The following is a 12,886-nucleotide window of genomic DNA, read 5'->3' as shown; positions in this document are numbered from 1 at the left end:
TTCATCACCAAGGACTTCAACTCTGCTCTGGGGCTTTCCGCACTTCCCCAGTTCAGAGCTTATATGTAGAATCTCATGAACCTTCTTTGCATCTTCGCCATTTGCAACTGTCTTTATTTATTTTATTATATTCTTTGAAACTTCATTCCTTACCAAAGCATCCCACCTGGAGTTGTTTTTCTTTCTCGGTGGGCCATATTTTTTCAGAACAGATGATCTACCTTTGCTCCTTTTGGCCTTCTCATCCAGGTGCAATTGGATGAATTGGGTCTGTCCTTGGATAACATTGCAGAATCCACTGGTCAGCCCATTTCACCATGGCTGATTACAGTCCCCAAATGTGACCTTTCTTTAAGTCATCTGAGAAAAGCAGATACACCCGATTGGAAGTATCGTCTTTTATTCAATGAACAATCTTTCCATTCCAATTTATACGGATGGTTCCAAATCAGGTGACTCTGTGTGCTCTGCTATGGTTTGTTCCGGTTCGGTGGTTGTGCACAGAATCCCCTCTACAGCTTCTGTGTTCACTGCTGAACTATACAGCATTTCTTTTGCCCTGAATCATATTAAAGCTAAGCAGTACTCAAACTGCATTATTTATACTGATTTGCTTAGTTCTCTACTGGCCCTGGAATCACTTCATGATGGTTTACACCCTGTTCTCGCTGATATTCAAAACCGACTGGCCCATTTCTCATTAACATCTACTTCCCTCCAGTTTTTCTGGATACCAGGCACAGTGGTATTTGTGGGAATGAGCTTGCAGACACGGCAGCTAAATCTATCTCCTCTGGCACTATCACCATTGTGCCTATTCCATACATGGACTATGGTCCTGTATTCAAGGCTTGGCTCCGTGCCAGCTGACAGTCAACTTGGGAGTGAGCAATGTGAAAACAAGCTTTTCCACATAAAACCCTATATTGTACTTTGGCCATCTTGCTTCCATAAGGATCAGAAAGAGGAAGTTGTTCTAACTAGACTATGCATTGGTCACATTTTTTAACTCATCGTTTTCTTTTATCTGGAACTGTTGCACCAGTGTGTAGTTTGTGTAACACTCAAATCACTGTAAGCCACATTTTACTTTCTTGCCATCGTTACAACTCTCAACGACGGCACTATTTTAAACATGTTCTGTCCCAGGGTTTGTCTGTAACATTGGACAGTGTTATTGGAGATGGTGACACTTTCTACCTTGATAAAGTTTTTAGTTTTTTAATGGCCATTTATCTTGTTAATGTCATTTAAGTGTTTTATATTTCTTCATTAAACCTTTTTTATTGTGGTTCCCTTTTAAGAGTCTCAATCTCTCTAGTTTGATTTGAAATTAGAAAATGGCCAGAACATTAAGTAACTCGACACCAGGACTGGAAAGGCCAACTTCAGGTGACTGACGCTGGTTTTTAAACTACCCATTAGTCGTCCTGACGAGTTGTTATTACAATTTGCTGCATGTCTTTTAACACTTTTATTAATTTACCTTTTGATAATGGCTGTAATGACACATAACTCAGAACCGGGACTGGAAAAGCCAACGTCATGTGACTAACAGTGGTTCTTGTACTTACCTGTTAGTCTTCCTGGTGGGTTATGATCATTACCATTATGCTATGGAAAGTCTTTTATAACTTTTTTTACACTGGTTTCTCTCTTAACTTTGTAGAAGTTAAAAACATTGGTTTTATGCTATTTATGTTTTTCAATGCTGTTTTGTTTTACCTTCATTTCCTTTTATGAATTTTACTACATTTACTTTTACCTTTTTACCGGACGTTTGGCGCAGATAGCCTAACTGCTTTGTGCCATAAAACACTAAATCAACCAACCAACCTGTTTAGATCTGTGTCCCCTGATAGGATAGAGTAAGTCTACAGACTTAAAACTCAAATTCAACATTTTGTTTCACTTGATTTTGTTGAAAGACTCTCAGAATCACCAGTTTAAATGAAGATGAAGTGGATTCATTGTCAGCATGCACATTCAGCATCTACATTCTTCTCAGTTGTTATTGGAATTTCAAATGTCATTGGCTTGTGAGTTGAATCTGTTCTTAGCATGCAGATTCTTCTCGGTTGTTCTCAGAATGTCATATTTGCTTCAACATAGGCCATAGTGTTTCATCACATTCATTGACTAAGATCGTCCCTTCGGTATAATGGTACTCAGAATATATTCTGTCTTTGTTCAAGGTATCCACTGCTTAACTAGATTACCAGCAACATCAACAATTATTTTATACCTTCAGGGACTGTGGATGTTAGGTTCTGAGAATTTCTGGATGTGTGGTAACCTTCACCATGGGCCCAGGAGCTCTGCAGGTCCATGGGTGACAATTAATCCACTATTATCCACCCAGCTTGTAGGGTTTCCATTTCCTGTAGTTCATCTAGAGTTGGTCTGGGAAAGGGGCAAATGAAAGAGTTGGGCCAGTTTTTTAAAGTTTGCATTAACCTTTGTTGTTGGGCCTGTGAAGAACGGAGATTGGTGTTCAGTCATTGATCTTTGTTGTCTACATCAATGCTTAGGTTCTCCAAGATTAAAAGTTACTCATTCCTCAATCTGTGTTGATTTTATTTTTTGTATTGGGATTGTAGATATCCATCCTGATTTATAGTCAACTCCTGTCTGCCCTTTACCTTGGTGATAAGAGTTCTACCACTATCAGCCTTTGTTATGCATAAGGGTCACGTATTACAGTTACAGTTCCAAGTTTTTTTCCTTCAGATTTACATAGGCCTAACATGGGTTCTGCTGTGTCTTATTAATATTTTTTAAAATTTTCATCACCTTCATTCCATTGTACTGTACCCTACAGCATTTCACAGATAACTGGTTACTGTTGGCACTGTCTCATCAATTGTTAGACCATCACAACCTGATTCTACGTTCAGATACAATCCAGGCAGGCTTCCATTCTGAGACTGTGACATCTACTCTTGCTTCAATTTCATATGTCATCAATCTGGGTATTTGTTACTTTTAATTTCTGTTGGGCTCAGCTGTTTCCCATCCTGCTCAATGCTATAGAATAGGATGCCACTCTTACTTGCCTTCTTCCTCCCACTGTGCTTTATTCAGAGCTCTCTTTAAAGGTGAGATATCTTCCAGGGATTGCATATAATCAGATTTCTCTTTTATGTATCTTTAGCAGCCTGGTGAAATTGCTTGCTAATGGTCATTGTGCAGATGGACCTTCTTAACACTTTTATCTCATATTGTTTGATTTGACAGTCTCTTCATCAGAATGTTTCGGCTTACCCTCTGTAGGTATCTTAACTATTTCTTCTAGATTATTTAGAGGAGGGAGTATTTTTATTTCTACCTTTCAGGATTTCTTACTATGTTCTCACAGGATCCCAGTCCCTGGTGAGTGTTGCCTAGACAAGTGAGCTTTTATCAAACCAATTCTGCTGCACTAGCAACTGTTATTTCACTGTTGTTATTATTGGTTGCAACAGGCTCTGTAGAAATTAAATGTTCCATAAAACCACCAATGAGTTCATCAGATGGTATTACCATACTGTGCTTGACTGCCACTCATGGGCTGTCGCGAGTAAAGATAGAGGGGATCCTGCTCATCCCTTCTGACCATTGGATTGAATAAATTGGGGTCAGTTTGCCTTCAGAAACTCAGGGAACTTGGTACATCTATTGCACTGTTTCCATAGCACTATTTCTCAAGACTCTCCCACTTATGGAGCCAGGGAGCTCTTACCAAACTTAGTTTCTAGTCACTGGGGTGGTGGACAAGAGCTTTTCCTTCAGAGTGTTTGAGCATTTTTTCTCCACTCTTGGAGAAGAGTATGAAGATATGGGCCCTCCTGCCTAGTTCTCTGGATATTTTTCTCATATGTAGGTAGAAGCTTTATCAGCCTCTGTTGAGAGCCTACTCATGGTACCAATTCAGGTTTGACACTGAGATATCTGGTTGGGGTATGTGTTGGGCTTTTATTTTATCAATATCGGTTTAGATATTGTTCGTGGAAGGCAGTTCACTATTACCTCGTAATTCTGATGAACCCAGAGTAGTCACATCCTGGTTAAGCACAGTTGTTCAATATCTTCCACAGGGGTAAGTGGAATGCTGCTTGTTTACTTGGTTCATCTTCCTCAGGGGTAAGTGGAATGCTGCTTGCTTACTTGGTTGATGAGTAAGTATGAATACCCACAATGCTTTGTTCCTTTGGTTGAATATGTTGTATTTTGAACTTCTTCATGTGAAGGAGAAAATTTGCCCTTTTCCTTACTTTCTCATTGTGTGTGTACCAACATATGGGGTAAATGGACCAAGATCCCTTAATTCGAACCTCAAGTAGTGGAACCTTAGCTATCTGGTTGAGGCTGGCATATAATGACGATTACTTATCTTCTGTTTCATCCTTGATATGAAGAACTTATCTGTTCTGAATGTAGTGTGATTTCCCTACTTGGGTACCAATTTTTTTCTTAGTACAGCTACAGTCTGTGTAGGTTCTTTTATGCATGGATAAGATTAGCTGATGTCAGTTTACATAACTGATGTTTATTTTGAACTATTGACACTACAGCTTAGTTATTAACTCAGTTTATCAAAGTAACTGATTATCTATGAAATGAGTTAATGTTGATCAATATCACAAGAAAATAACAACTGATGTTACTGTTAAATCAATTATGTCGTGAAAATAACCAGTTTGTGTTACTAATTACTACACTGAATGAATTTATTAGTGTCATAAAGTAATCAGTTGAAATTTGTTTTTATTATTATGACTCTCTTTAACTATCCAGTAACTAAAATTATAATTAAATCTATTGGTATGATGAAAATAATTAATCAGCAACAGGTTTTTTCCAATTATTAGTATTTTAAAGTATTCTAACTATTCAAGTAATTCAAATATTGCTATTATGTTTGTTGTTAAGTGCAAAACTACACAAAGGGCTGTCTGTGGTCTGGACACCACAGGTATTGAAGTCCAATTTGTAGCTGTTTTCTCTTTTAGCCATCCCATCAATTACTTAATTAATTAACAAATTCCACTAATTGCCCAACTGTAGTGTACATTGGGCTTTGTGTTGTACACAGTCATTCAGTTTTATTGCTTATTTTGAGGACTGTGATAGTGTTTACTGATAAGTTTTATTTACAATTGTAGTCATCGTAGACGTATTCCAATGTTTGTGCCTGAATCATCATCACTTCTACAAAAGTTTAGTAGTTGGCTGATTGGTAGGCGTCCAGAGTTTGTTAATCCAAGAGTAGTTGCACAAGGCGAGGGAAGAGATGGTGAGTTTTATACTTCATTATTTTTTCAAGGCAAGAAAAGAGATTTCAGTAAATGTGCTTAAATACTTGCTGAAGTTGAGGGAAGCAATGGTGAGTTTATGTACTTAAATGCTTGCTCAAGTTGAGGGAAGAGACAGTGAGTTTGTGTACTTTAAATGCTCACTGAAGTTGAGGGAAGAGACGGCGAGATTGTGTATTTAAATGCTTGCTTAAGTTGAGGGAAGAGACAGTGAGTTTGTATACTTTAAATGCTCGCTGAAGTTGAGGGAAGAGACGATGAGTTTGTGTATTTAAATGCTTGCTTAAGTTGAGGGAAGAGACAGTGAGTTTGTGTATTTAAATGCTCACTGAAGTTGAGGGAAGAGACAGTGAGTTTGTATATTTAAATGCTTGCTGAAGTTGAGGGAAGAGACAGTGAGTTTGTATATTTAAATGCTTGCTGAAGTTGGGGGAAGAGACTGAGTTTGTGTATTTAAATGCTCACTGAAGTTGAGAGAAGAGACAGTGAGTTTGTATATTTAAATGCTTGCTGAAGTTGAGGGAAGAGACTGAGTTTGTGTATTTAAATGCTCACTGAAGTTGAGAGAAGAGACAGTGAGTTTATGTATTTAAATGCTTGCTGAAGTTGAGGGAAGAGACAGTGAGTTTGTGTACTTAAATGCTTGCTGAAGTTTAGGGAAGAGACAGTGAGTTTGTGTACTTTAAATGCTTGAAGTTGAGGGAAGAGACGGTGAGTTTGTGTATTTAAATGCATATCAAGACAAGGGTAAAGATGGTAAATTTGTGTACTTAATTACTTTCCAAAGGCAATGAAAGAGATACTGATATTTTTATATAATTAATCTGGACATGTTATGAGTAAGAGATGGTGTAATTTTACTTTGTAACATATCTACTAAAGTTTACATCTAAGGTTGGAAGAGCTTGTACTTAGTTACTTTGTGAATTTTGGTCTGAAAATCTACAAAGAAATAATGTTTACACAAAGTTTTTAAAATGTTAACTAAATCAGTAAAGAAAATATGGTCAATTTTTAATTAGTTACATTATAAAGGGTCTTAAATCTGTGTGTAAGAAGTGATTAGGTTTAAGAAGAGCTGTTATGAGGACTTGGCTGTTAGCTATTTTTAAGGACCAAGAAAGTGATAGGTTATGAATATGAACATCGCGTTTTTTGAAATTATACATAGTGTCATTTTGAACTGCATTTAATGGTGATAAAGAGTTATATACAAGCAATTACCAAATTAATATGTGCTAAATATAGATTTGACCTGATTATTGGTATATTAGTGGTGTAATTTGGATGTAAGAACAAATACACACATGCAAGTGTAGAACGTGTGTCTGTGTAGTACAGTTGTAGAATGTTCAGGAGTTTCTTAATGAGCAAACTGGCAGACCATGTGACAACTACAGCTGATATAAAGTCATGGTCGAATGATGGGTATCAGACCTACATCTTGACATTGTGTAGAAATGTTTGATTCCACTGGTAACTGGGGAGGGTAGGTAACAGTATTAATGGTGAATATTAAATGTAGGTTTGCTTCGTGACACAGTAACTGGGGAGGGTAGGTAACAGTATTAATGGTGAATATTAAATGTAGGTTTGCTTCATGACATAGTAACTGGGGAGGGTAGGTAACAGTATTAATGGTGAATATTAAATGTAGGTTTGCTTCGTGACACAGTAAATGGGGAGGGTAGGTAACAGTATTAATGGTGAATATTAAATGTAGGCTTGCGTCGTGACACAGTAAATGGGGAGGGTAGGTAACAGTATTAATGGTGAATATTAAATGTAGGTTTGCGTTGTGACACAGTAAATGGGGAGGGTAGGTAACAGTATTAATGGTGAATATTAAATGTAGGTTTGCTTCGTGACACAGTAACTGGGGAGGGTAGGTAACAGTATTAATGGTGAATATTAAATGTAGGTTTGCTTCGTGACATAGTAATTAAGTTGTTCATTATCACAGTATATTCCAATTTTTTTTTCAGAAATCTAATAGTCATATTTGTTCTTAAACTAAAGAATGGACTGTGTTTATAAGTAGTCAACAACATGTTTTTCTTTCAGTGACTCGAGTTCGATCACAAGGTTATGTCAATGTGACCTTCAATATAGTAACCAAGAATATGAAGAAACTGGGCTACAGTGTGGGATCACCAAAACAAATCGATGGATGTGACTGGATTAATGGTTGATGTCTTATGATAGACAAAAAGCTACTATTTATTTCTACAACACCCTTGTATTAAAGGAAATTATTATCAGACCTCATGCTAACCGTCCATTGTGTATTTCACTTATGTAACTTCTTCTTCATGATCACATAACTTTTTTAAACCCAGTTTTTAGAGTGTTAGGGTTAAGAAAAATAGACATTACAATACAAGTGCAGTGACAGACTTGTGTAAATGTATTTGTATCTTCAGATGAATTTCTAGATATTTAATGTATTCTGCTATCCTAAGAAAACACTGAACAATTCATTTTTGAAGATAAAAGTTCACTTTTTTACAAAAGCTTGAATTGCTGTGTTTGCAATTTGTAGAATAAGCAACTCTAAGACAAATTTAGCACAGTGTGCATTAAGTACAACTCACAAATGAATTAATTTTCTGAGGTGTCTGATTTTATAGAAAATAGTTATATCACAAAAGTATAAATAATTTCATTTAGATAATGTGTTATATTGAATAATTTGAAGTAATATTGGTTTATCTGAATTGTGTTTAATGTTGAGGAAGCATGTGTTGATTGGTGATTTATATTACACTACAGTTGGACTGATAAAAAATGTATATCTTTATTTGCAGTATAGTGTTAGGAAAGAAAGGTAATAGAAAATTGTCCATTTGTTGTGTAATATCACACAAACTACTAAGTAAGAAACATAATAATCTAATGAAAAATACATAAAATTGATTAAATACTAAGTTTTACAAGAGTGATAAGACATTCTTGACTCACTTTCTTTAATGAAACAAACATCTGATAGAAGTATTTACTTACGAGATTCTGGGAATTATGGAAGAACTGAAAACAAACTTGAAAGGATCAGATATTAGTTGTCACCTGTACAAGTACCACAAGATAAAACGACTTATATTGTGGAAGTTTAATCATTTTTAATTGGACATTATTTAAATTTCACAACGTCTTTCTTATATGTGAATCGATAAAGTAATTATTGATTTTGTATGAATTATATTTAGTACTAGGTACTAATTACTAAACAGTTTTTATTGTGTATTTCAATTGCTAATTAGCTGCCATATTCAGGAAAGTCATAAGAAGGAATACTTCTATGGTAGTGGCAAAGATTTAAAGCCTTTGTCCCCATGATGAAGATACTAGTAGTTTATTTATTTATATGAACACCTCCACTGTTAAGATCACTGTGCTGGGTTGATGTGACATATTATTTATCTATCCACTGTTAGGATCACTGTGCTGGGTAGATGTAGTATGTTATTTATCTGTCCACTGTTAAGATCACTGTGCTGGGTTGATGTGACATATTATTTATCTATCCACTGTTAGGATCACTGTCCTGGGTTGATGTAGTGTGTTATTTATCTGTCCACTGTTAGGATCAGTGTGCTGGGTTGATGTAGTGTGTTATTTATCTGTCCACTGTTAGGATCACTGTGCTGGGTTGATGTAGTGTGTTATTTATCTGTCCACTGTTATGATCACTGTGCTGGGTTGATGTAGTGTGTTATTTATCTGTCCACTGTTAGGATCACTGTGCTGGGTTGATGTGACATATTATTTATCTGTCCATTGTTAGGATCACTGTGCTGGGTTGATGTGACATATTATTTATCTGTCCACTGTTAGGATCACTGTGCTGGGTTGATGTAGTGTGTTATTTATCGGTCCACTGTTTGGATCACTGTGCTGGGTTGATGTAGTGTGTTATTTATCTGTCCACTGTTAGGATCACTGTGCTGGGTTGATGTGACATATTATTTATCTATCCACTGTCAGGATCACTGTGCTGGGTTGATGTAGTGTGTTATTTATCTGTCCACTGTTAGGATCACTGTGCTGGGTTGATGTAGTGTGTTATTTATCTATCCACTGTTAGGATCACTGTGCTGGGTTGATGTAGTGTGTTATTTATCTGTCCACTGTTAAGATCACTGTGCTGGGTTGATGTGACATATTATTTATCTATCCACTGTTAGGATCACTGTGCTGGGTTGATGTAGTGTGTTATTTATCTGTCCACTGTTAAGATCACTGTGCTGGGTTGATGTGACATATTATTTATCTGTCCACTGTTGGGATCACTGTGCTGGGTTGATGTAGTGTGTTATTTATCTGTCCACTGTTAGGATCACTGTGCTGGGTTGATGTAGTGTGTTATTTATCGGTCCACTGTTAGGATCACTGTGCTGGGTTGATGTAGTGTGTTATTTATCGGTCCACTGTTAGGATCACTGTGCTGGGTTGATGTAGTGTGTTATGTGCTGGGTTGATGTAGTGTGTTATTTATCTATCCACTGTTAGGATCAGTGTGCTGGGTTGATGTAGTGTGTTATTTATCTGTCCACTGTTAGGATCACTGTGCTGGGTTGATGTAGTGTGTTATTTATCTGTCCACTGTTAGGATCACTGTGCTGGGTTGATGTAGTGTGTTATTTATCTGTCCACTGTTAGGATCACTGTGCTGGGTTGATGTAGTGTGTTATTTATCTGTCCACTGTTAGGATCACTGTGCTGGGTTGATGTAGTGTGTTATTTATCTATCCACTGTTAGGATCACTGTGCTGGGTTGATGCAGTGTGTTATTTATCTGTCCACTGTTAAGATCACTGTGCTGGGTTGATGTGACATATTATTTATCTATCCACTGTTAAGATCACTGTGCTGGGATGATGTGACATATTAGTTATCTGTCCACTGTTAGGATCACTGTGCTGGGTTGATGTAGTGTGTTATTTATCTGTCCACTGTTAGGATCACTGTGCTGGGTTAATGTAGTGTGTTATTTATCGGTCCACTGTTAGGATCACTGTGCTGGGTTGATGTAGTGTGTTATTTATCTATCCACTGTTAGGATCACTGTGCTGGGTTGATGTAGTGTGTTATTTATCTGTCCACTGTTAAGATCACTGTGCTGGGTTGATGTGACATATTATTTATCTATCCACTGTTAGGATCACTGTGCTGGGTTGATGTGACATATTATTTATCTATCCACTGTTAGGATCACTGTACTGGGTTGATGTGACATTATTTATCTATCCACTGTTAGGATCACTGTGCTGGGTTGATGTGACATATTATTTATCTGTCCACTGTTGGGATCACTGTGCTGGGTTGATGTAGTGTGTTATTTATCTGTCCACTGTTAGGATCACTGTGCTGGGTTGATGTAGTGTGTTATTTATCAGTCCACTGTTAGGATCACTGTGCTGGGTTGATGTAGTGTGTTATTTATCTATCCACTGTTAGGATCACTGTGCTGGGTTGATGTAGTGTGTTATTTATCTGTCCACTGTTAAGATCACTGTGCTGGGTTGATGTGACATATTATTTATCTATCCACTGTTAGGATCACTGTGCTGGGTTGATGTGACATATTATTTATCTATCCACTGTTAGGATCACTGTGCTGGGTTGATGTGACATATTATTTATCTGTCCACTGTTACGATCACTGTGCTGGGTTGATGTAGTGTGTTATTTATCTGTCTACTGTTAGGATCACTGTGCTGGGTTGATGTGGTGTGTTATTTATCTGTCCACTGTTAGGATCACTGTGTTGGGTTGATGTAGTGTGTTATTTATCTGTCCACTGTTAGGATCACTGTGCTGGGTTGATGTAGTGTGTTATTTATCGGTCCACTGTTAGGATCACTGTGCTGGGTTGATGTAGTGTGTTATTTATCTGTCCACTGTTAAGATCACTGTGCTGGGTTGATGTAGTGTGTTATTTATCTGTCCACTGTTAAGATCACTGTGCTGGGTTGATGTGACATATTATTTATCTATCCACTGTTAGGATCACTGTGCTGGGTTGATGTGACATGTTATTTATCTGTCCACTGTTAGGATCACTGTGCTGGGCTGATGAGACATATTATTTATCTCTCCACTGTTAGGATCACTGTGCTGGGTTGATGTGACATATTTTTTATCTGTCCACTGTTAGGATCACTGTGCTGGGTTGATGTGACATATTATTTATCTATACACTGTTAGGATCACTGTGCTGGGTTGATGTGACATATTATTTATCTGTCCACTGTTAGGATCACTGTGCTGGGTTGATGTAGTGTGTTATTTATCTGTCCTCTGTTAGGATCACTGTACTGGGTTGATGTGACATATTATTTATCTATCCACTGTTAGGATCACTGTACTGGGTTGATGTGACATATTATTTATCTATCCACTGTTAGGATCACTGTGCTGGGTTGATGTGACATATTATTTATCTGTCCACTGTTAGGATCACTGTGCTGGGTTGATGTGACATATTATTTATCTGTCCACTGTTAGAATCACTGTGCTGGGTTGATGTAGTGTGTTATTTATCTGTCCACTGTTAAGATCACTGTGCTGGGTTGATGTGACATATTATTTATCTATCCACTGTGAGGATCACTGTGCTGGGTTGATGTGACATATTATTTATCTGTCCACTGTTAGGATCACTGTGCTGGGTTGATGTAGTGTGTTATTTATCTGTCCACTGTTACGATCACTGTGCTGGGTTGATGTAGTGTGTTATTTATCTGTCCACTGTTACGATCACTGTGCTGGGTTGATGTAGTGTGTTATTTATCTGTCCACTGTTAAGATCACTGTGCTGGGTTGATGTGACATATTATTTATCTATCCACTGTTAGGATCACTGTGCTGGGTTGATGTGACATATTATTTATCTGTCCACTGTTAGGATCACTGTGCTGGGTTGATGTAGTGTGTTATTTATCTGTCCACTGTTAAGATCACTGTGCTGGGTTGATGTGACATATTATTTATCTGTCCACTGTTAGGATCACTGTGCTGGGTTGATGTAGTGTGTTATTTATCTGTCCACTGTTAGGATCACTGTGCTGGGTTGATGTAGTGTGTTATTTATCTGTCCACTGTTAGGATCACTGTGCTGGGTTGATGTAGTGTGTTATTTATCTGTCCACTGTTAGGATCACTGTGCTGGGTTGATGTGACATATTATTTATCTGTCCACTGTTAGGATCACTGTGCTGGGTTGATGTGACATATTATTTATCTGTCCACTGTTAGGATCACTGTGCTGGGTTGATGTAGTGTATTATTTATCTGTCCACTGTTAGGATCACTGTGCTGGGTTGATGTAGTGTGTTATTTATCTGTCCACTGTTAGGATCACTGTGCTGGGTTGATGTGACATATTATTTATCTGTCCACTGTTAGGATCACTGTGCTGGGTTGATGTGACATATTATTTATCTGTCCACTGTTAGGATCACTGTGCTGGGTTGATGTGGGTGTTATTTATCTGTTTAGTGTGTTATTTATGTTACTGTTAGGATCACTGTGCTGGGTTGATGTAGTGTGTTATTTATCTGTCCACTGTTAGGATCACTGTGCTGGGTTGA

General features: G+C 37.4%; 1 protein-coding gene across 4 annotated transcripts in view; it reads left to right on the top strand.

Moving 5' to 3' along the window:
• Positions 1-7,562, top strand: part of B9d1 (B9 domain-containing protein 1) — a 28,165-nt gene extending 20,603 nt beyond the window's left edge. For all 4 annotated transcript variants that reach the window (XM_076477884.1, XM_076477886.1, XM_076477883.1 and 1 more), the window contains 2 exons: positions 5,145-5,275; positions 7,359-7,562. In XM_076477884.1, coding sequence (XP_076333999.1) covers positions 5,145-5,275; positions 7,359-7,486 — 259 coding nt within the window. In that variant the 3' untranslated portion in view covers positions 7,487-7,562. The remainder of the gene's footprint in view (positions 1-5,144; positions 5,276-7,358) is intronic.
• The last annotated feature ends 5,324 nt before the right edge of the window (positions 7,563-12,886 follow it).

Source organism: Tachypleus tridentatus, chromosome 13, assembly GCF_004210375.1.
Source record: "Tachypleus tridentatus isolate NWPU-2018 chromosome 13, ASM421037v1, whole genome shotgun sequence".
NCBI classification, from domain to species: Eukaryota; Metazoa; Arthropoda; class Merostomata; order Xiphosura; family Limulidae; genus Tachypleus; species Tachypleus tridentatus.
The sequence above is the reverse complement of the archived record's forward strand: the minus strand, read 5'-3'. Positions and strand labels throughout refer to the sequence as shown.